General features: G+C 36.3%; 3 protein-coding genes and 1 non-coding gene across 4 annotated transcripts; all 4 read right to left on the reverse strand.

Moving 5' to 3' along the window:
- Positions 1 to 86: 86 nt before the first annotated feature.
- Positions 87 to 3,053, reverse strand: LOC143735764 (kelch-like protein 23). Its single transcript, XM_077226005.1, has 3 exons — positions 2,100 to 3,053; positions 752 to 1,160; positions 87 to 465 (listed from the first exon to the last, which is right to left on the reverse strand). Exons 1-3 carry the CDS (start codon positions 3,049 to 3,051, stop codon positions 159 to 161), a joined length of 1,668 nt encoding a protein of 555 aa, XP_077082120.1. The 5' UTR covers positions 3,052 to 3,053; the 3' UTR covers positions 87 to 158.
- A 790-nt stretch (positions 3,054 to 3,843) lies between these two features.
- trnad-guc (transfer RNA aspartic acid (anticodon GUC)) lies at positions 3,844 to 3,915 on the reverse strand. The gene has a single exon. It is a non-coding gene; the product is annotated as a tRNA-Asp (tRNA).
- Positions 3,916 to 4,089: 174 nt separating this feature from the next.
- On the reverse strand, positions 4,090 to 17,811 carry rad23ab (RAD23 homolog A, nucleotide excision repair protein b). The gene is made up of 10 exons (XM_077226007.1): positions 17,504 to 17,811; positions 15,477 to 15,558; positions 15,216 to 15,295; positions 14,040 to 14,314; positions 13,912 to 13,958; positions 13,714 to 13,841; positions 12,406 to 12,541; positions 10,565 to 10,722; positions 6,376 to 6,525; positions 4,090 to 5,538 (listed from the first exon to the last, which is right to left on the reverse strand). Exons 1-10 carry the CDS (start codon positions 17,570 to 17,572, stop codon positions 5,425 to 5,427), a joined length of 1,239 nt encoding a protein of 412 aa, XP_077082122.1. The 5' UTR covers positions 17,573 to 17,811; the 3' UTR covers positions 4,090 to 5,424.
- A 726-nt stretch (positions 17,812 to 18,537) lies between these two features.
- calr3a (calreticulin 3a) lies at positions 18,538 to 23,330 on the reverse strand. Its single transcript, XM_077226006.1, has 9 exons — positions 23,107 to 23,330; positions 22,203 to 22,304; positions 21,875 to 22,078; positions 21,654 to 21,748; positions 20,811 to 21,020; positions 20,575 to 20,688; positions 19,949 to 20,092; positions 19,129 to 19,221; positions 18,538 to 19,040 (listed from the first exon to the last, which is right to left on the reverse strand). The coding sequence occupies exons 1-9, from the start codon at positions 23,195 to 23,197 to the stop codon at positions 18,834 to 18,836; spliced, it is 1,260 nt and encodes a 419-aa protein (XP_077082121.1). The 5' UTR covers positions 23,198 to 23,330; the 3' UTR covers positions 18,538 to 18,833.
- Between the last annotated feature and the right edge of the window lie 680 nt (positions 23,331 to 24,010).

The following is a 24,010-nucleotide window of genomic DNA, read 5'->3' on the forward strand; positions in this document are numbered from 1 at the left end:
CATTTTCTCTGTGACCTTTTGTGTTAAGATCTAAAAATGTTAAGAACAATGATATTCCTCATATAATTAATTATCCCCAACCTTGCTCAACAAAATGTTTCTGTATTTGGTTAATTGTATGTCATTTGGCTGAAAGAAAGAACCGTGTTAACATGGCTTCAGAAGGGATTCACATGCATTGTGACACAACCTCTTATGGGAAGAGGACAGGGTATTTTATCATCAATTTCTAAGCAAGTGTCAATGTAAGGGTCCAGTAGGATCATGTTTGGTAATGTTTTGTTAATCTTCCTCTCGCTCAGTATGTAAATCTGCCCGTTTACTGTGGCACAGCCTGTAAAGAATTTGTTGTCCAGACAGTCCTCTTGAAGAATGGTCCACTCGTCTGTGTCGATGTCTAAGCGCAGAGCCTGTCCTCCCAGCAGATAGAGAGCACCATTGAGCTCTGTTGCAAGAAGGTCGTAACTGGAAAAGAAGTACATGTGTACAGAACTGATACAGGACTGGTTGAAGTGGCATCTGTGCATTGCCTTAAAACAGGAGTGGGAAACTCTGGCCCTCGAGGTCCATTGTACTGCTAAGTTTAGCTTCAATCCTAATCAAGCACACCTGCCAGTAGTTTTCAAGTAATCATGATTTTTCAGACTTGTTTGATTTGTGTTGGAGCTCAACTCTGCAGGGCAGTGGACCGTGAGAGCCAGAGTTGCCCAACTCTTCCCTAAAACAAGTTGGAGACAATTCGTTAACTCACCGTGGGAATGGAGAATATGACACCACGTCCCATTGGTCAACCTCTGGCCTGTACCTCTGAATCCCACTGTAAACTTCTCCATTCTCATCCAGACCACAGGCCACGTAAATACAAGTCCCCAAACTGACAATAGCCGCCCTTTCCACAGCCCTCACCATGGGACTGACGGTGTCCCATTCTTCTGCACCCAGAACCAACCTCTCAACGTCAGCCACAGGTCCCTCATCCGTGCTGCCGCCAAATACAAACAGCTTGAACTCCAGAGCCGTTGAGCAGTGGCAGTGTCTGGACTTCTGCATCACCGGGCCATCCACCCACTGCTCATTGGCACATTGATAAATGCTCACCCAATCCACGTTGAACCACAACACATCCCGGAAGTAGCCTCCAGTCACTACTATGCTGTCCCCTTAGAGAAAAAAATAGCATTTTAGATGGTGAGGACAGTAAGATGCAAAAGATGCTTTCCAACAGGTTTTATCTTAGTTTTTGGAAGAATGTCCGGTTGTGAGGCGTTGGAAAAATAGGTCCACAGTTTTACAACGAATGGTAAAACACCTGTTGGAAAGCATCTTTTGCAGCGAATTTTGCGTGAGCATATCAGTGAACACCCGAGACCACTCGGTGAGTTTCACGCCTTTGTAAACTAAAGTTTAATGCGTTTATATGAATGATTGTTCCAGTGCCCCTATGAAACCATTGTATAGGTGAGGGGGTGCTAACACAAAAACCTAAAATTCTCCGGACAGCAGCATGTGTCCAAATTTTAATCTTAACCGTTCGATTTCATCAGAAAAGATCTTAAAACAGGGCTTTACTTGTAAAACACCAAACTTACCCTTTAATGCAAAGTTCCCAAATCAAACACCTAAACAAGCTCATTAAGATCAGGAACACTCCATAGTTACAAAACAGGGGTACTGGAGCAGGGTTGCAACTGAACTCTTCTGAAAGAAAGTCTTCTTTTGTAGGGATGGATGGGATTGGCACCATCCACTGTAGGGGTAAAACTGATACTACAACTGCATTTCTTTCTTATGCGGTCCACAGAGAACAAATAAAGTTGTTTAACTTCAAGTATGACTGCACAATAATTGGTAATAGTTCTGGTTGGCTATTCATATCACAAAGCATTTTGGTTATATGCTGTTCTTTGCTCACCCTCTTGCACAAGTGTAGCACTTTAAATTCGATAGATCTACAAGAACAGGTTTGGGCACTCTTGACATAAAAAGCTTATAGGCTATTGGGAAAGGCATGCAATACTTGATCAACCAATATTCAGATAGGTCATTATGCTAACAACTTGTGGCAGGTTAAAATGTATAGGGCCAGATGAGGTTGTTACCTATTGCAGCCACGGAGTACTGTGTGAGACACTTCTTTTGCAGGGGTGGATGAGATTGCCACCTTCCACTGTAGGGATGGAACTGGTACAGCAATTGCTCTTCTTGCTCATGCGGCCCACCAAGAACAAACAGAGTTTCCCTTGAACGAGTTCTAGGCATAGACCTGCCCCTAGTCCAACTACTGGGCAAGTTATCATTCAGTCTACAAATGAGCTTAGCACGTGGGTCTGAACTGTTTATCTTGGTCAGAAGATCAGTAATGTAGGGAAGACTTAAGCACTCAGGCCTAACCAGGCCCACTAGTTCCATGAAGTCTTCTTCCCGACTTGGGGCAAAAGCTGCCCAGCGAAGGGCCACGTCAAGGACCAGGTCTTCCCTGGGAATGCTTAAGTTGTCACTAGCAAGGAGGTCGGCAATGCTTTCCTTTGAAAGGAACATAAAGTCCTGCTCGGAAGCTATAGCAGGTAGATGGGTCAGGGCTACTTCCCTTGCTGCGGCGTAGAGGTCCAGACAGCCAAGCTGCCAAGCATATGCCATCATTCCCAAACAGTTACTAAGATGCAATTGCCTTTCCAAGAACTTACAGCAGAGTAGCCGAGCCCTGTCCAACTGAAGGAAGTCGGCGGCCTCCAGAATATCAAGGACGTTCTTTCTGTCAAGGGTCAGCTTTAAGTTCTTTGTGAACTCCATTAGGGTGTGAAACTGTCGCAGTCCAACTCCCTTAATCTCAATGTGCTTCCTTGTGCTCTCCCGACCGCCGCCGAAGAACAAGGCTCGGAAGTAGGGACTCAGCTGGGCCAAATGCTTGCGGTTCACAAAGAATAACTCTCCCTCCACCTGGAGCACTACATCAGGAGCGACAATGACAGCATGCTGGTCCTCCTCAATGAAATCTTTCTCAGTTTCTGGGCTCCGAACATTGGTACCTACTTCTTGGTTTCCACAAGCCATGATTGTGCACTCACCCTCCCACCACTTGCTTCTCTGCTGAAGCCAATCATGTGACATTTATAGCCTTGCCCTAGCCTGTCACATACTCTCCATGGGAATGGGGTCAGCAAGCAAAGGAATACAAGGGCTAAATATATCTTGGGTACAGTGCTAGCAATGCCTGATTTCAAAAAGCACACAAAATGCTTTTGTGAATATATTAAAGGACATCTTTTTCGAGGATTATTATACACTGCAAGGCTGAAGTCAGTCTCCACATCAAGGTTTGAAATGTGTACTATGCAAGATTTTAGTCAATACCACAAGGGGTAGATTTTGGACCAAACGGCTCTAACCCATATGAGGATTTTACTTTGGGAAATATTGATGAATTTTATAATTGTTTTTGTTTTAAATATCTATATAGGTCAAGAAATAAATGCCTTTAGAGAATACACTACATGGAGGGTTTCATGTATTTTCAATAAGTATGCATTAAACTTTTAGCATTTTGAGATATGATCTTGTCACCATTTTATAGCGTCAACGGACTCTTAAAAGCATAAAGTCATTTAAACAACTGCACAATTGTAGCCAACCCTAAATCTTGGATACATCCTAACATTTATTCGTTTGATTTCACTGCAATGTTTCAATACAAGAATAATGCAATTCAATGTTCATACATTAAACTTCAAGTATAATTGCACAAGAACTGTACAAAGAGTACAAATCACAAGCGTAATTTAGTTTTTTGAAACTCAAATTTTCCTTACCTGATAAAAATGAAATAGATTGTCAAAAGTTTGCCATCTCCCCGTCGGGGAATCGAACCCCGGTCTCCCGCGTGACAGGCGGGGATACTTACCACTATACTAACGAGGAGCAAGCCACTATTACATAACATTTGAACTATGACTTAAATACTATATATGAACTCCCAATACCATAGTATCAACCAAAGTATTGTAGTTCATTGTGTAAGGGTTTTAAACCATATTGTCAGTTTGATTATGGATCATTTCTAATGAACGAGCAGTATCCAACTGGAAACTCCAATGAAGCTTTTTAAAAGCAATTTATTTCACACACCACTAAAACAATACATTCATAAACCACTCAGCAAACCATTTTGTGCTTAAGACCAAACTCTTCCATGTTTTAGTTCAACACACATCAGATCCTTTGAGAAAAAAAAAGGAATACAAAACGCTGAAATAAAAACTCAAAACTGCATCTCATAGTGTAAACAGGACTCTTGCCTGTACCTGCTAGAACACACATTTTTCAACCAACTAAATAAAAATAACACCCTTCCAGCACTTTAAACTCTATACAAAGCAAACCCATAGGAGCAAAGCAGGACACATCATTCATATAAAAATATATGCATTCTGCATCCACTTCAAGCACTGCACTGTAATTTCTTCCATTTTCAGTTTCTAATTTCGTTTGGCACTGTCTTAAGTGTACAACAGAGACCAAGACAACACTCTTTTTTCTCCTTCACTCAAATATGTACAAATATTTAAATTACATGTATGCATATTTTCATGAGGTTTTAGAGACGCGCTGAGACACTCGATCACATTCAGTTGCTTCACTACATAAAATACCTACGATTGTTGCAGCATTTCGGGCTCCGATCAAAACCACTGCACGCGTTTGTACTGCACACCGGACTGGTTTTATGTTGGAACTTTACACTGTAAACATAACAGAAATAAAAATCTAGTTAAGTAGCCGACTGAATTCTCAACCATCAATGCTGTTTTTTAACATGGGTTTAAAAACACCAACATCCCCATACAGTGGGTTTATTTCTAATATAAACGTAGGAGAACTGCAAAGCAGTTTGGTGGCATCCATTGAATGAAAGCTGGACAGGAATTTAAACCTTAAAAATTATATAAAATGGCAGTTAGAGAAGTTAGAGTAGACGCCATATTTAATTTGACAGACTGTGAGGTGGACTAGAAAATATCTTCCAGTAGAGAAACTCAACAAAAATGGCCTCAAAGCCTTGTTTTCATTGCCGACAAACTAAATTTGGCATCTACCCTGACTGAATCGCCTATTTATTAATACTGCAATTGAAAAACTCTGATGTCAAAAAATGAAGCTTAAGAGAGTTTTTTGGCTGGGTTTTAACGCACACAGCAGTGATAGCAGCAGAAACCAGACAGACAACAGACACCCCATCGTGGAGGATCGGCTATATCTATCAAAATAAAACGCTGTGCTGATATATAACCTCACATCATGGCTTCAGTTTAAACTCCATGAAAATCATCATGGAAGATCAGTCGACTTCCTATTCGCTTCAGCGCACACATTCACACACAACGCACAACATGCGCACGCTAGCATCCTCTCCGCCGTCGTCCTCAACGGTCACTCATCGTCAAAGTTCTGCTGGAGCAGGAAGTTTGCGGCGAGGTTCTCGTTCTTCTCGCAGGCGAAGTAGGCTTGGATGACGAGTCCCTCGGGAAAACCCAGAGCTTTTAACTACAAAACAGAACGAGATTTTAAGATTCTGCAAAAAATGTATAACTATTATAAATGAAAAGCACGTGGATTATGATACATTTTTAAAATACATTATTTTAATTGTTTTAGTTCTGCTTTTTCACAAAAGAACTCCATGACCATTAGTATATATGGATACATGCATTTTTAGTAATAATAATCTCATGTTTATTTACATAATCTTAAATTTAATTTTAGTATTAGTTAATTAGTAATAGTTACTCATTATCATTAGTATTGTTATACAAAATATATATATAGTGCTATCAAATCAATTAATTGCATATAAGTTTAAAATAAATGTGTGTGTATATATATACACACACATTGGAAATCTTTTGGAAGTTGATCTTAATGCCTTAAATAAAAAAATGAGGAAAAATCCAACCTTTAAGGACACCAGTTTTCTTTGTGAATGAATAATGTATCGTAAGTAAATAAATGTTCTTCTTTAAAATACAGCGTGCGTAAGTCAGTACACTTTTATATATATACAATTATTATATATATAGTGCTGTCAAATCGTATTAATGTTAATTTCATTTTCGATTTAGAAGTATTGCTGTAACTAGTGTAGTTAACTAATGTTTTTAACTAATGTTAACATAAGGGACCTTACTGTAAAGTGTTAAACCAAAAACTTAATTTATTTCAGCTAGTTGCCAAAGTAACATTTCAAAAAAAAAATTTTTTTGGTGAAAATTCCACGACACCAGCCGAACCAAATGTTTAACTAGTCACATAAATGTGACAATTTCCCTATTGGTGTCAGTAGTACGGCAGACAAGAAAAGCGCTGGTAGTGTTGTTAGCGCACCCTCTCGATGGCTTCCTTCTCCTGCGGCGTGACCTGGATGTAGTTCCTATGTGGTTCGCTGGGCGCTTCGGCGGCTCCGGCGGCTCCGGCCTCGACAGCGTGCGGCTCGTTCAACATCTGCACGAACCGCTCCTGATGCTGCGTGATTTGCTGCAAACACACATGAAAAATGCTACAGTCTGAGCACAACAGTCTGTTTCCGGACATAAAAACTTAAATAGTTCAACTGATTTTTAACAATAACTTATAAACCTTTCATTATTAATTATTTCTAACCCTCTGGTGCTCCTTGTTCAGGGTCACGCTCATACACCTCAAAGGTAACTTTTTTCCAGTAAAATCAATGTAATATATGTTCGTTCAATAATATTTTTTATTTAATATTTTTGTATTTCGAGGGAATATTATGGTACTAAGTAATATTTAAGCAACAATCCATTTGTTTCCACAATTTTTACGGTAGAATACAATTAATGAATTAATGAATTAATTAAAAAATTATGCATTTGTTTAAATAATTTTTCAATGATACCCAGCATCATGGCTTTGTAGACTTTTTTTAAATTTCACATTAAATTTTATGGTGGCCATTTTTTTTATTTGTATTGTTACATTTCTAGTATTTTTTAAAGGACCTTTTAACCTTTTCAAATCATGGCCATGATTTAAAAAAACTTTTTATATATTTTTTTATTTTGTGTTCACATTGCAAGTGCCACAAAAGTCACTACCTGTAAGTGTTATACAATTCAGATTAATTAAAAAATATATCTAAAAAATAGCAAACAAATAGCTATCCATTTCCCCCACAATTTTTACAATAGAATACAACTAATTAATCCTTACATAAAAAAAAAAAATAAAAAAAAAATAATATATATATATATATATATATATATATATATATATATAAATACATTTTCAATTAACTCCATATACATATGTGCCATAAACGTAATGTATATTGTTTATATAGACATAATCAACAACTTTAAGTACATTTTTAATTCGAACTGTCTTTTTTGACTAAGACATTTAGAACTCCTGAAACTAAGCACACTGTAACATCTAGTATGTTATGCTAAGCTCAGGCTATGTTGTAGTCGTTGCATGTCATTTGCAAAGCTTCATGGGAAAGCTTCCCTCACTGCAGCAGTTAAAAATTTTGTCCGATTTTCGAATACTTTTTTTGTGCCTCAAATAAAAGTTTGTAATGGCAAATTTCATGGTTTAAAACTCTTCAACGGAAACTTTTTTAAAAACCCTTTGGGAAAAAGTGAAAGGAAAAAATACTTCTGAAACTTATGCCGCTCTAAAAGTCGCCACTGGTACCCTCAAGATTTTCTTATGAATTTTTATAATAGGGTTGTTCAATTTAAGAGTAAAATAAGGTATGTGGTAAATGTAAGTTGACAATACTTGGACATTTTGTTCCACAGCACGACGTCACAATTTTTATTTATATATATATATATATATATATATATATATATATATATATGTGGGTGTATAAATATAATAATATATACACACACATATATTTACTAACTTTCATTTTAGATGCGATTATTTACTTTCAAATCGATTAATCACATATAACATAAAAGTTTGTTTATATAATGTGATATAACATAAAACATAAACATAAAAAAAATAAATGTAAAATTCAAATTCAAATTATCAACATATTTCATATATCCACATATCAAATATAATATTTATTTTCTCTAGTTTTTAGGCCTGATAACATCTGGAAAAGGGACTACCAATGAAAACTAGCCTTCAGGCTAATTTGGATACATTTACATTTATGAATGTTGATTAATGTACACTGTCCCTTTTTGAAATAAATAAACAAATAAATACATAAATAAAAACTATAAAAGTATATCAATGCTACAAAAATGACTGTAGCTTATCAGATACTAAAAATATATATGAAATATGGGAAATGATGAACTCCTACTCTACTGTTAAAAAAAACCCTTCCGTTTATGTTGTCAAATTGTTGTTCAAAATTAGCTGTTCTGTCGTAACAAAAAAACATCAAAGAAATGTTTTTATTTTTCTCCAACTAGGTTTAGAGACTGATTGTACTCTGAGGTGCAAATAACTACAAGTATAAATAGTATCTAACATTATTTGTACTAGATACTAAATAGCATTTATCGCTATTTGTACTTATTGTAAATGGACTCTGACTTTTTGTTATATTATTTTCAGTGCTGTAATTGTGATCCGTTCAGAAAACTAACAACCAAAAACATTTTTTTTTTACTGTGAAACAGCAAAGTCTTCAGTTTCAAGTAAACTTGGAGACTAAAAAGGTCTTACATATTTCATATTTTAAGTCTATAATAAAGGTTTTCTATTTTTGCTGTTTTTCAAAGTGTTGACTCTTGGCGAAGTGAATGAAAACCAATGGGGTCCAACACAATCGCAGACACCAAAACTTGTACAGCTTTTCCGAAACACATCTATGTCTCAAGATTTTGTGTTTATATGTATCTATATATATGTGTGTGTGTGTGAATATATATACATATACACACACATACACTCACCTAAAGGATTATTAGGAACACCATACTAATACTGTGTTTGACCCCCTTTCGCCTTCAGAACTGCCTTAATTCTATGTGTCATTGATTCAACAAGGTGCTGAAAGCATTCTTTAGAAATGTTGGCCCATATTGATTGGATAGCATCTTGCAGTTGATGGAGATTTGTGGGATGCACATCCAGGGCACGAAGCTCCTGTTCCACCACATCCCAAAGATGCTCTATTGGGTTGAGATCTGGTGACTGTGGGGGCCATTTTAGTACAGGGAATTCATTGTCATGTTCAAGAAACCAATTTGAAATGATTCGAGCTTTGTGACATGGTGCATTATCCTGCTGGAAGTAGCCATCAGAGGATGGGTACATGGTGGCCATAAAGGGATGGACATGGTCAGAAACAATGCTCAGGTAGGCCGTGGCATTTAACGATGCCCAATTGGCACTAAGGGGCCTAAAGTGTGCCAAGAAAACATCCCCCACACCATTACACCACCACCACCAGCCTGCACAGTGGTAACAAGGCATGATGGATCCATGTTCTCATTCTGTTTACGCCAAATTCTGACTCTACCATCTGAATGTCTCAACAGAAATCGAGACTCATCAGACCAGGCAACATTTTTCCAGTCTTCAACTGTCCAATTTTGGTGAGCTCTTGCAAATTGTAGCCTCTCTTTCCTATTTGTAGTGGAGATGAGTGGTACCCGGTGGGGTCTTCTGCTGTTGTAGCCCATCCGCCTCAAGGTTGTGCGTGTTGTGGCTTCACAAATGCTTTGCTGCATACCTCGGTTGTAACGAGTGGTTATTTCAGTCAAAGTTGCTCTTCTATCAGCTTGAATCAGTCGGCCCATTCTCCTCTGACCTCTAGCATCAACAAGGCATTTTCGCCCACAGGACTGCCGCATACTGGATGTTTTTCCCTTTTCACACCATTCTAGAAACCCTAGAAATGGTTGTGCATGAAAATCCCAGTAACTGAGCAGATTGTGAAATACTCAGACCGGCCCGTCTGGCACCAACAACCATGCCACGCTCAAAATTGCTTAAATCACCTTTCTTTCCCATTCTGACATTCAGTTTGGAGTTCAGGAGATTGTCTTGACCAGGACCACACCCCTAAATGCATTGAAGCAACTGCCATGTGATTGGTTGATTAGATAATTGCATTAATGAGAAATTGAACAGGTGTTCCTAATAATCCTTTAGGTGGGTGTATATATATATATATATATATATATATATATATATATATATATATATGCATATAGTTTTATATAAACAAACTTTTATGTTAGATACGATTAAACACGATTAATCGATTTATATATGGCGCTGTCAAATCGTATTAATTTTAATTTCATTTTTGGTTTAGAAGTATCATTCATTATTATCATGTTAACTAATGTAGTTAACTAATTGTAATATATTACTTATTGTAAAATGTTAAACCAAAAACTTTATTTATTTCAGCTAGTTGCCAAAGTAACATTTCTATTTTTTACTTTTTCTTTTTGAAAATTCCACGACACCAGCAGCACCAATGTTTAACTAGTCAAGACGAATCTGAAAATTTCCCAATGGTCACCGCAGCACTCTATTGGACGGGACTCGGCTAAGCTCCGCCCACCTGCAGGAGTTGCGGGTTGTCTCGGCCCAGTTGCTGCAGAAGCGCCGGCAGGAGCGTTGGGTTCTGCTGGATGATCTGCCGCATCTGCTGGAACTGCGGCTGGTTCCTCAGGAACTCCAGCGGGTTTGCCGTCACCGGCACGGATCCGGACTCCGCACCTGCTCACAGTATAGAAAAGGCTGTACAGGAGTCTGGCCCGAGACCAAAAATCAAGGAAAAGTGAAAAAAAAACAAAACAACGCATTTTCTTTGTTTTGTACTTTGTTTTCTGCAACAATGTGTAATTTATGTAAAGTAAAAATAATGTCAGTGTGTGTTTACACTTCGACGTTTACTTATTGTTAATGCTGTATGAGTTGATAATATGGATACGTGTTCACGTTACAATCCGGCGTAAATCAAAACTACGAAAAACACTAAAAAGTAACACATAAAACTTGTTACTAAAAACTAAAATCAGAACAAACATTTTTAACAACTTTAAATAAAATAAAAATTTACTAAAACAAAACAAATTTATATAAATATTTTTTTTATATTAAACTTATTTCAGCTAGTTGCTAAGGCAACATTTCAAATGTTTGTTTAATTATAGTTTAAGCACTACTAGAATAACTGAAACTAAATAAAAACTTAATTAAAATCATATAGACATTTAAACAAAAAATCTAAACATAACAAAATGACTAAAACTTTTACTTTTTATTTAATTTAATTACTAAATTAGTTTAAAACATAAAAAAAATAAATGTAAAATTCAAATTCAAATTATCAACATATTTCATATATCCACATATCAAATATAATATTTATTTTCTCTAGTTTTTAGGCCTGATAACATCTGGAAAAGGGACTACCAATGAAAACTAGCCTTCAGGCTAATTTGGATACATTTACATTTATGAATGTTGATTAATGTACACTGTCCCTTTTTGAAATAAATAAACAAATAAATACATAAATAAAAACTATAAAAGTATATCAATGCTACAAAAATGACTGTAGCTTATCAGATACTAAAAATATATATGAAATATGGGAAATGATGAACTCCTACTCTACTGTTAAAAAAAACCCTTCCGTTTATGTTGTCAAATTGTTGTTCAAAATTAGCTGTTCTGTCGTAACAAAAAAACATCAAAGAAATGTTTTTATTTTTCTCCAACTAGGTTTAGAGACTGATTGTACTCTGAGGTGCAAATAACTACAAGTATAAATAGTATCTAACATTATTTGTACTAGATACTAAATAGCATTTATCGCTATTTGTACTTATTGTAAATGGACTCTGACTTTTTGTTATATTATTTTCAGTGCTGTAATTGTGATCCGTTCAGAAAACTAACAACCAAAAACATTTTTTTTTTACTGTGAAACAGCAAAGTCTTCAGTTTCAAGTAAACTTGGAGACTAAAAAGGTCTTACATATTTCATATTTTAAGTCTATAATAAAGGTTTTCTATTTTTGCTGTTTTTCAAAGTGTTGACTCTTGGCGAAGTGAATGAAAACCAATGGGGTCCAACACAATCGCAGACACCAAAACTTGTACAGCTTTTCCGAAACACATCTATGTCTCAAGATTTTGCATGAACATTCATGACCCTAAATGAGAACAAATCACCAAATTTCAAGAAGTAAATAGTTTAACCAGTGACACTTCAACTTTAACATTTTACTGAACAGCTTGATTTAAAAAACGCCAGTACATCCATGAGCAGAAATAGTCAAGACTCCTCCAGCTGTGCTACCGAAATAACATATTAAGGAATTAGCAAGAACGCGGCAGCTGCAGGGCAAACTAGCATCCATTTCCATGAGTCCTGAACAAATGGCCACTCACCGGCTCCGGCGGCGGTAGCGGCGGCGGCTGCGGCGGGTGGAGGCTGAGGTCGCTGTGGGGCGGGGGGGGTGGGGTTGGACACGGGACTGGACTGAACTACTTCTTCTGGCGGCTGCTCGGGTTCTGTGGGAATACCCTTGAGGAACGGACATTAGCAACTCGTGAATTTGTGTGGTTTAAAACGGAATTACACTGAAATGTGAAGTCAAACAAGGTGCTATAAGTCAACATGAAATGTCTTGACCCCAAAAATAAAATTACTTCTCGATGTTTCAAATAACACTTAAATGCATGAATGTTTCACTAATCATTATAACATAGGTCTTTAGCAACCCGGATCTATCTCTGACACAGATGGATCTCTAACTGCAGCAATGGTATAAAACACTCCTGATATTTTAATAACAATCACAAAAGAATATATAAGACATATCTTGTTACTTTCTGGAACTTGGAAGGGTTCAATTTGAGCAGTTGCTTTTTACCATCATCATTGTCATCGCCAGAGCTCATTAATATTTATTTAAATAATTTTAAATAATTTATCTATTTAATATTACAATTAATTTTAGTATTAATATGAATAATTATCATAATTACCTTTGTTATGTATGCCATTGATTATTATAACGTTTTTTGGTGATCTAAATGGTTGCAAATGTATTAATTTATTTTATTATCCCTTTTTTGCATGTATTAATGTTAATATTAATAATTTAATATGTATTTAAATACATTTTAAATCATGTAAATAATTTATCTATTCAATATTATATTTTAGTTTTAGTATTAATCATTGTAATTATCATTACTCTTTTTGTTATTTATGCCACATATATATGTATGATTTTGTGTGTGTGTGTTTGTGTGTGTGTGTGTGTGTGTGTGTGTGTGTGTGTGTGTGTGTGTGTGTGTGTGTGTGTGTGTGTGTGTGTGTGTGTGTGTGTGTGTGTGTGTGTGTGTATGTGTGTGTGTATGTGTGTGTGTATGTGTATGTGTGTGTGTGTGTTAAAAACATGCATAAAGTTGTTTGGTGGTCTGAATGGTTTGCATGGATGTAAGATACACATTTAAAAAGTTGTTTTTTTAAAAGTTGAGTAATTATCAAAACAATATTAAATAAGCTACTAAACCAACCAAATGGACCCAATCTTGAAAAGTTGAATTTATTTTCTAGCAGAATGTCCCGTTTCACTCAGAAATGTGTAGCATTCCAAAATAAAACGAGATGCAAATGTCATTTCATGTTGCCTTTAAGCAAAAATATGCAGTTTTTACAACATTTTCTGGTAATAAAACAACTCTTACCATAAGCAGGTACTCCACGGCTCTGTCTGGATTGTTGAAACTTGCTCGTAAGGCGGCGATAACCTGTTCCCTCTCATAACCCATTGACATGATTTCCATCACCAAATTCTCATACGCTTGACCCGTAACTAAAAAAATGACAGATGTTAAGGTCAAGTTCTTGTCTCCTCTATAACAAAACAAATAACCCATACTTACCTAGTATGGATGCAGCTGCTTCTAAAAGACCCAACTCATCTATGATGCTATACAAAATAGAAAAATCAAGAGATTTTCATTCTTTTTAGTAATAAAAAATGGTTTATTTTTTTTTGGCTTGGCCATACCTGGGCTCTGATTGGGCGATGGCCTGCTCTTCTTGGGCGGCCTGGTTCTCCTCTTCTGAGATCGGGGCAGGAGTGACGCAAACAGTGTCGGGCGTTTCGGCTGCAGCCTCCGAGGCAGCAGGGGGCGCTGTGACGGGCTCTGGCTCTACAGGAGCGGGAGCAGGGGTTGATACAGGCACTGTGGAGGCGGCAGGAGTCGTGGGCAGATGGACAGGGGTTTCGGCGAGAGATGTGCTAACTGGAGCAGGAGCTTGTGGCGGTGTAGCAGATTTAGGCTGTAGAAAGAGAAACAGGACTGCACAGAGAACTACTAGCTATGTTTGCATTCAAAGTTGCAAATTGAACTTTCACGAAATATTGGAACATCTGCGAATGAAGCACCGTTTCCATCCCATGTGTTCGAGAGAACGAAATCGCCATTTCCTGAGAAACTTGCGCAAAGTATCAATAATAAAAAATGAAAGTTGCGGCAGCCGGCGAACCCACTGTGGCTCTTTTTTTCCCCTTCATAATATATGTTGTTTTTCCAGTCGCGACGTCACAGAAATAGAAACCGTTTACAAAAGTTAGGAGGAAATATCTTTATCAAGTATCGCGCCTGGTTTGTGCACAGACGAAACACAATAATAATCGCTGTCATGTTTTCTTGCATTCGGATGCCTGATGTTAGCAATTGTGAACGCAATTATGTGAGACACTTCTGGGAGGGATTGATACCAAATCATTTTGATGACAGAACAACTAAAATAAAATTTGAGATGCTCTGCGATGCAATTGGTCCACTAGTTAGTCCAGTTATCCAATCAGATCATCTGTTGAGCTTTTTGTCGGCCGTCGTGGATTTTATTCTGTAAATGTGTTTCCATCGTAGTTTATGCACGTTTTCTTATCGGATAAAAAAAAATATTCGACTCAATTAAGCATAAATATTTTATTTTTTTATGCGCATACATTTTAAAGATTTTATGCACATCTTGATATTTCCATCAAGCGTTTTATATGGAGTATCCCAAACTTCAAAAGGAAAATACGTGGATTGAAACATAGCTACCTTACGAGTTTAAAGAAAGAATTCTGATTAGGTTTTTACTGGAGATGAAGTATTTCATAACATACATGTTAAAAACGCTGTAAAAATGCAAAGAGCTGAAATCGCAAGAAATAAAACAGCCTTACCTTTGTAACCATAACCACGACAAAGTTCTTCTCATCTATTTTGTATTCTTTTAGAGGTATATCATCATTCAAAATTTTGCCTGCGTTTTATGGACAAAAACACAAATGTCATTAAAAAAAAAAATTAAGAAGCATCTTATAAGAGATCCACACAAACCAGAATATGATGCATGGAAAAGCAAAACATGGTATATAATATTTAAGCTTTGCAATACCAGAAATAAAGATATAGAAAAAGACATAGAAAATTAAGAAACAGACCTGCATAGATTAGTTTTTGACCGACAGATGGAAAAGCATCTTGCCCCTTTTCTTCCTCTATCTTTTCTTTAAGAGCCTTTACCTGTATTTACAATATACAAGGACATTATTTCATCAGATACTTATTTATGCATGTCAATAATATACTAATATACAGTGATGTTTAAATACTTGAGGTTTGTTTGAGGTTTAATTAAGGTATTTTAAGGTTTTATAAGTTGTTACTTTTACTGTAATATGACGAATTATATTGCATTATTATGTTTGGCAATATATTTGTATTCTGCAGGACAAATGTCACTCTAATATCTTCCAGTACAATTCAATATTGTGGTTTAAAGGACAAATATGACTCATGAACTGTTTGCTTATGAAATCAGGCAATGAATGATCATGTGCTTCCCAAACTATCTTAAATGTCCAAAGTAATGGATTCATAAGATCACAAGACAGGCTATATACATGGGCACTTGCTGAATTAGGAAATAATTTCATCTAATTTCTTTGCTCAAACACTGTCAGAATGATATGGCATTTTGTTCATTAGCTGATTATTTTCACCACAAAGTATTTCAAATACTCATTGCAAAGTCGCACAATTATAAAAAATGACCGAGACACATTAATCTGACTCCATTTAAAAAGTTTTAAATAATATTTTATAAAATAATACAGTTCATATCCGTAATCAATAAACCTAGTCATTCTAGGAAATTCAGAAGCATGGCAAGCTGTTTTAATGTTTATTCCTAAAATCAAACTAACATCTATATGGCTATTTTTCATTAGACACTTGTGTGTGTTTCAGTCAAGTCAAGTCAAGTCATCCTCATTTATATAGCGCTTTTAACAATGTAGATTGTTTCAAAGCAGCTTTACCGAGATAAAGATATAATTTAAGGTAACAGAGATTGGTTTGGTTTTATAGTGGCTCTTGAAAAATGTTTTTTCCAGCTAAAGTTAGTTTTGATTGATTCACTTCCGTCTAAATGATAGTTTGTTATTAAATTAGGGGCCGCTAAGACGACACCGTTCTCTCTAAACAGACTTTAAACGTGAACCTGTGATAGACGCTGATGGCGTTCACATGCGCATTAAGAATTGATTCTATAGTTATGTGCGTTTGAATATATGTGCGCAGGTTTATAATTCCTTACAGACCATGCCTAAACAAACTACTTGTCTATAAATTTTGATGCCGAATTTTTATTTTATCTATCTATCTATTTAGAATTTAGATTTCAGGTGCTAGTTAGTAGCATACTTTGCATTTCTAGTAGTAAGATTTATTGAATATTAAGTATAAATAGCTATTTTTACTAGTTATCACTTATGGCAAGTAAAAGAAAATATAGTGAGAAAATAAATGTTACTAGTCACAGTTGGGATACATACGAATGTCAATAAATACTAGTATCTAATAAATAAGGACTAATAAAACTAGAATAATTCATATAAATATTTTATTTAACGTAATAGTAAAACTAGAAGATGTACAGTACAGGCAATAATACTAGTTGGTGTATAGTTAACAGTGAGATCAATGGGAAAAAATAACAATTTGTGTGACAATTAAATAGTTACTGATCGGAATAGTAGTAAGTGGCAAAAGAAAAAGTACAAGTAGTGTAATAAATAAGCATTAGTGACCCACTTCTGGGATAACTACCAGAGTTCTAGTATCTAATGAATAGTTACCAATGAAATACAAAATTATATGTGACTAGTAATTAAAATAAGTAACATAAAATGCTAGTTAGTTTAATAGAATAGGTGTTAAACCTGCTTGCCATAGACGAGAGTGTAAACAGACCGTTGAAGTGAACAACGCGACCGTTATTTTCAAATTAATAGCCGTTAGAATGTGCAGCTCTGTGACGTCACCTATTCTAGTGTATTATTCTACAATGACAGCGACTGTCCGTGCGCGCGACCCACATGTATCAGCCGCCGGAGGCCGCGGCGTTTCCCAGCGCGTTATGCCCGCGCACTGGCATGTTTACACGGGCACAAACACGCACACTCACCGTCAGCTCCTCGTCTATCTGCACTTTAAATGTCTGCTGCTGGAGCGTCTTCAGAGTGATCGTCAGCATTGTGTTCGAGCGCGAGACCCCGCAAAAAACAGCCTCGGAAGTATCCTGAATGAGCGCGTGTGGAGATGTGACTCAGCTATCTTTTCGGTAGGGATGAGCGGGTGTGTTAGTGTTACGGGAAGACGCCATCTACTTGCTGAATAGGACAAGACACGTGGACGTACAGTGACCCCAAAGAGTCTTTAGACGTTTAGAAATAACGGAATAAATACCGACATGTTTCTGGAACTCTCCTCAGAACTATCTTCACGGGGTCAGTGACAAACAGGAATGTTGGAGACGACGAAAAAGATAGATTTATCTTAAACACACATTCCCATTTCTTAAATTAAATATAATCTATTCATGTGGGCTATTAAAAAACAACGTTATTTTACATAATTTTCAACAAAGCTTTCGAAAAGTATCAATGCAATGTACACATCGATTATAGTAATTCAATACGTGTTTTTTGTTTATCCAATATGGGCTCATATGACAAATTATTTGATCAATCTTAATCATGACATAAAAGGTCAAAATTATGAGTTTAAATTATGACAAGATGAGAAAGTCAAAATGATCACAAAAAAGTCCAAGTTATAACACGTTCTACGTCAAAATTACGAGATTAAAAAGTCAAAATGATGATTTAAAATGGGCAAAAAGTCAACATTAAAAAAGGTCATAATGACACATACTAAGTCTTAATTATGGGATAAAAAAAAACAAAATTAAAAAAGTAAATTTTAATGGGTCATTATGATGTCAGGAAAGTTATACATTTACTTAAATCCACAACAATAAATATATAAATCATGTAAATTCTGAACCAAACGGAAGAACATATGCTTTGTTTTCCTTTAAGTTTTTTTTTTTGAGAAATGAAATGTAATTATTACTAGCGTTGCACTTAAATAAATTTACACCCAAAAATGAGGACAATTTAAAATCCACATACTAAGGAAAAATGAGCCAGACGAGGATTTAAAAATAAATCATTTATTTAAAAAAGTGCAAATCCAACATATGATCAACATCAGAATTTTCCCCTTGCACGACTCAAGACGGAACAGAAAACCCAAACATCTATTAGTCTAAAGTTTAACAGGTCGTACAATGAACATATTGGGGTGGGGCTTCTAGCAGCAAAACCAAAAGAAATCTGAGTTTAGGGATGCGACATGTGACTAGAAGGGGCGGGGCCAAGAATTCACACCACATTTAAAGAAAAAGACAACAGAAACACATCAGATCTGCTCATTCAGGAAGGGAGTCTTCTTCACAACTCGTCTTTGGGGAGCGTATCGTCGTCACCCTCCTCTTCCTCCTCAGGAGGTTCTTCTGTGTGCTCTTCCTCCTCTGGCTCATCATCCTCATTTTCGTCCTCGTCGTCTTCCTCATTATCATCCTTCTTGCTCTTTTCCTCATCTTCACGCTTTTTACGTTCTTCCTCTTCCTGTTGGTCCTTCATATTTTTTTCTGGCCCCTGATACAAAAACACAACACCGGTAAGACGCCCATCATCAGAATTTACGTATTAACACATTGCTGTGGAAATAAACCCAATTTATTACCTTCGTTGCGCCCCATGTTTCTGTACCAAATTTCTCAGCCTCCTCAACATCATCGGTGATCAGGAAGTTGTCAAAGATGGTTCCAGATTTCACCTGTAAGAAAGGTAAACTAGTTATAAACAGTGATTTTTGTGAATCTGAGATCAAATTTCCTGATTCATTCACCATTTAACCACAAAATCATTACAACAAGTGCAGTACTATATAATTTGACAAAATGTATTTAGCGATGAAACTAAAAAAAGCACTGGATGTTCTTGATGTATTATGACACGAAAAATATCTCAATGGGGTACTTGCACACTTTAAGTTTGTTTCACTTCTCTTAATTTTGTTAACGTGACAAAATGTCCATAAATTTGACGGGGGGAAAAAACTTGATGCTGTACTCGCGTGATTCGTTGTAAAATGCTTCGTTTTTCTTTTTAATAGCAAAAATAAAATATGCCAAACATAATGATAACATGTTTAACAGTTGTGTGTCAGAATTTGGTAAGACAAAGGCAGAAAGCTTGTTTGTTTTTGCAGATAAAACCCCCCTAAAATTATTAATACAACTATAATAGTAAATCAATGATACAAAAATAACACTGGTAAAATATTGTACCTCTAAAATCAGACCTAATATGGTAAATGTGACCAATTTGCCACATTTTCGGAAATTACCACCACAAAATCAGCCATTTTGATCGCAAAAATCCCCTAAAAAAAAAAGTTGTCAAATGTCTGGTTTAATTTCATCAGTGAAAATTAAACCTGTTGAAAACCTGCAACCGAACATTATGATGTTGATTCAACAGCACACCAATCTAAAACATACCTGCCAAAGATCCAGTCCCAGAATGCCAATCTTCTCGAATTTGTAAATGGCGTCGTCTGCCGTGTACTCTGGGTTGTCGATTTCGGGGTGAATCCAGGTGCCTTTGTAGTTGGGGTTGTCAATCTGTTTTGGTTTCCACTCACCCTACATCAACAAAACTTAGTTAGATCAGTTGGTGAAACTGGTTCCTGCATAATAAACAACCACTCAGGTGCGTTCCCCAAAAAGCATCGTTAGCCAACTATGGCCGCAAGTTCCGTTAAATCGTGTTGGTAATGACAGAACTTGCAATTATATTTGGCTTCGGGAAATGCACCCCTGATAGAGAAGATCAACCTTTTACCTTTAAGATCACTTAAAATACAGCAAATTGCAGAAACAGTCCATGTGATGTTGATCAAGAGCATTAATCGCTCTCAAAAACTCCTAAAAAGACCAAACCTACTTTGAATTGAACCCAAAACCTTCTGCAGGCTGCCTACCCTTCCGGAAAGACCAGTCTAAACTGGTTTTAGCTGGTCTCCCAATTGTCCAAAACTATTCAACTAGACCAATTCAACCACTTTGTGCCTTGTTTGGTTGAGCTTAATATTAGGATCTTCTACGTGAGGACTGTGGTTTTGTACCTTGTACTCTGGGTTGGGGATCATCGCAGGTTCCCATTCTCCGTCCATGTCTTCATCCCAATCGTCTGGTTTCTTGGCATCAGGGTCGGGAATGTTCTCAGGTTTATCCCAGTCCTGAACCGCAGGGATATAAAGTTTTAATGCACAGTTGGATTCATGTCTGAGAACAACTATTTTGAAATATTACACAGATTTCTTGCGGATCAGGTTATGGTGACCATCGATTGAAAACGTGCCTCAGGTTTCGCGTCTTCAGGATCGTCAATTTTCGCCCGGTCGTCCCAATCCTCGGGCTTCTTGGCCTCTGGATCCTTGATCTTTTTGGGAGGAAGTAAGTCCCAGTCTTCCTCCAGAGAGCCAGACTCAACCTTCTCGTTGTCGATTTTCACTTCGTACGTCTGGTCCGGTCGCAGGATCAGCGTGTACAGGTGTGTGAGTTCATCGTCCTGACGGGTGCAAATGGAGCAACTGAATTATAACAGCCATGATGTCATTTTGAAACATTTTAACTGCCATTAGGCAAACATTTTTCCTCTTCCACATATCAATTAGGTATCATTCGAAAGCTTAAAATTCATCCTGTAAAAAAACAGACATTGTACTACCATAAAAACCTTTTGACAGGCTCCTCCCACTAGTGGGCGGTGCCATGTTTCATATTATACTGCACTGTTTTATAATCAAAATCTTTCTATAATCTTGACAAAACACATATCGTCAGGAATGTCTGAGACTCAAGGTTCGATATTTGTCTACTGTTTTGTGATATTGTTGATTTGTCACCCGGTGGCTATTTTTGGTACAGCACCTAAACAAAACCTCAATTTTTGTGATACCAACTTCAAATTTGGAACACATCTAGTTTATAATTATGACTTTGATTTTCAGAGTCCAAATAATTTTTATAAAATATTTATTTTGTATATAATAAAAATAGTTTAGTACATTATATTTGCTTTGCAGTGAACATAAAACTCTATAACTTTTTTACACTTTACCTAAGGTCTGCAAAAAGTTTGGATAGTGCATTTTCACATATATGTTCAAACAGTTTAATAACATTTTGTTTTAAAACATACTTTGCATTTGATGTCCTTCTTGATTAGGTGATTTTGGCCTTTGTAGTTGAAAATGACATGGACTTTCTTGGTGCTGTAGCCACAGATGTCGGGTCCTACGAGGAAGATCATAAGTGTAAATGGCACAAATATAGTAAAAGTATATGCCATCAGTGTTGGCTATGTCATTTTTTTCCACCTAGAAAACCGACAAAACGTCATCCACACCATCCATGACTTACCGAACATGATGTAGTACTGTGAATCGCCGTGCATATCGGTCTGGTCCAGGTCGGCGGGGAAGATTTTCACATACCCACCACCGCAGTCGATCTTCTGCTCGTGTTTCACAGTGAACTGGATCACTACTGGTTTACCCTCATTACTAAACGAGTCAAAGCGACTGGATAGAGCGTAAAACCGGGCGTCTTGACTTGTCTGCAAACCTTGAAAGGGGGAAAAAAAACCATTGCATTATAAGTCTGACATTGACTTTTTAAAATTTTCTTTAAAGATGAAGACATTTGCATAAGCCATCGAGCTCCGGTGAAAGAAGCCGTGACTTCTGACCTTTATCAAGCTCAGCATCGCCGTAGAATTTCCCCGAGGTCAGTTTCCACTGGCCGTAGTCGGATTTGTGTTTGGATACGACCCATCGGCTTTTCCAACCATCTGGAGAGACAAAATTTAATTAGCTGTTTGCGAAAATAGCAAGAATGCTCAACATATCAGTTATCAATATTACCGTTTTAATTTACATCACATAAACCGATATTGGATATTTAGTTGTGGCTGCGTATTTCTTCCTATTTTTAAATAACTTTTTGCTTTCATCAAGCAATAACTTAAAATAGTACAGTAAAAAAGCACTAATTCTATCAGATACCTCTACCTCTGTTATAAGAGATATACATTTAAAAATATTTATAAAAAAACAAAATAGTTGTCTATATTGGCTATGTATTGTTCATCATCAGCCATTACACGAAAATATTTTCAGGCAGGAATTTTAACATGGGTGCTTTTCAATTATGCAAATAATTTTAAGTTAAAAACATAGATACGAAACTCTAGTGTCTTAAATTTATTTTTAAGACGACAACTACTGTTTTAATAGTCTAAAAAGTGAACTGAAACCAAAACCTAAAACTTCGATTAATAAAACATATTTGTCGTTCGTCATAATACACGAATAAGTATGCATCTGAATCATTTTCACAAATCATGTATTCTTAGCATGATATGCAAGTTGTAAAACACGGTATAATATGCAAATACAGTAAATGAAAGTGACACTGGTGAAATAATACAAATGGCTTTGATCACAGAAATGCATGATCACAGAAATGCATGAAAGTAAACTTGCTCAATAGACTCCTACATCATAAAAATACATTATTTTGACATTATTTCAAGAAACTTATCTCCGAGAAATAGTGACTGTGACTGGTGTAATGCACGAAGATAAATTTACCTCCATCCAGAAATTGTTCTTTAAAATAGACATCTGCATGTACAGTGAAAGCCAGTGCCGATATAAAGCACACTGCTGCAGCGACCCGCATCTCTGCACTGTTAAAGGATCTATATTAAGATTAAGATCCTGATTTAATAATGAATGCTGCTCGAGCTAATGCTCAGTGAAATATGGCTCGGTTGTGTTCCTGCACAGATGGCTGAGACTCATTGGCCGGACACGCAGCCAATCAGAGGAGACCACGAGTGAAGAGTCAGCGCTGTGGGCGGGGCTTCTGCGAAGCACGTGATTGGAACACGGAGGAAGTACAAGCATTACTTTCATGGACTCTTATGTTGTCATAATAAAGTCACTTCTGGTATAGCGTTTTAAAGTGAACATGGAAGATTTGTGTTTTTTGTAAAAAAAAATTCCCTGAGACTATTAATCTATTTTAGAAGTGTCCCAAGACCCAAATATTTTGGAGAGAACTCAGTAATTACTTACAAAGAAAAGCTAAGATTCCTGTTAACTCTGAAGTTGATGTTATACTAAAATGTTTTTCATTTGATAGTGATCAAACATCTTTTGTTTATATTTGATTTAATTATTATGATTGCCCGTTACTATATTCATAAAGTCAAATGCCAAATTTTGAACAATTTAAAATTGATATTAAAATATATTTAGAAACAATATCCAAATATAACTGCAGCTGTTTAATTGGTACAAGTAAAATGGCTCTCTTTTCCCCCTTTCGTTTACCCCTCACATGTATAGTATGTACTCCTGTATGTAAATTAGGTTTTGTTGTTATTACAATGTGTAAAAAAATGAAAAAAATAAGTATTGCGAGTTCCTTGACGTGATAATAAACAAGAAAAATATATGTGATGCTGCATGTGATCTGTAACATGAACTT

The sequence above is a fragment of the Siphateles boraxobius genome, unplaced genomic scaffold (genome assembly GCF_051911475.1).
Source record: "Siphateles boraxobius isolate OS27281-9 unplaced genomic scaffold, OSU_SipBor_1 13, whole genome shotgun sequence".
Lineage (NCBI taxonomy): Eukaryota > Metazoa > Chordata > Actinopteri > Cypriniformes > Leuciscidae > Siphateles > Siphateles boraxobius.

Excerpts from the sequence above, each read along its gene's own strand:
- LOC143735764 (XM_077226005.1), bottom strand. The coding sequence starts at position 3,051 with ATGGCTTGTGGAAACCAAGAAGTAGGTACCAATGTTCGGAGCCCAGAA. Across the intron at positions 1,161-2,099 it reads GTACTCCGTGGCTGCAATAG|GGGACAGCATAGTAGTGACT; the intron begins GTAACAACCTCA and ends TTTTTCTCTAAG. Across the intron at positions 466-751 it reads TCATATTCTCCATTCCCACG|TTACGACCTTCTTGCAACAG; the intron begins GTGAGTTAACGA and ends CTTCTTTTCCAG.
- rad23ab (XM_077226007.1), bottom strand. The coding sequence starts at position 17,572 with ATGCTGACGATCACTCTGAAGACGCTCCAGCAGCAGACATTTAAAGTG. Across the intron at positions 15,559-17,503 it reads AGATAGACGAGGAGCTGACG|GTAAAGGCTCTTAAAGAAAA; the intron begins GTGAGTGTGCGT and ends TTGTAAATACAG. Across the intron at positions 13,959-14,039 it reads ATCGCCCAATCAGAGCCCAG|CATCATAGATGAGTTGGGTC; the intron begins GTATGGCCAAGC and ends TATTTTGTATAG.
- calr3a (XM_077226006.1), bottom strand. The coding sequence starts at position 23,197 with ATGCGGGTCGCTGCAGCAGTGTGCTTTATATCGGCACTGGCTTTCACT. Across the intron at positions 22,079-22,202 it reads CGATGCTGAGCTTGATAAAG|GTTTGCAGACAAGTCAAGAC; the intron begins GTCAGAAGTCAC and ends CCCCCTTTCAAG. Across the intron at positions 21,021-21,653 it reads AGAAGGACATCAAATGCAAA|GACGATGAACTCACACACCT; the intron begins GTATGTTTTAAA and ends TGCACCCGTCAG.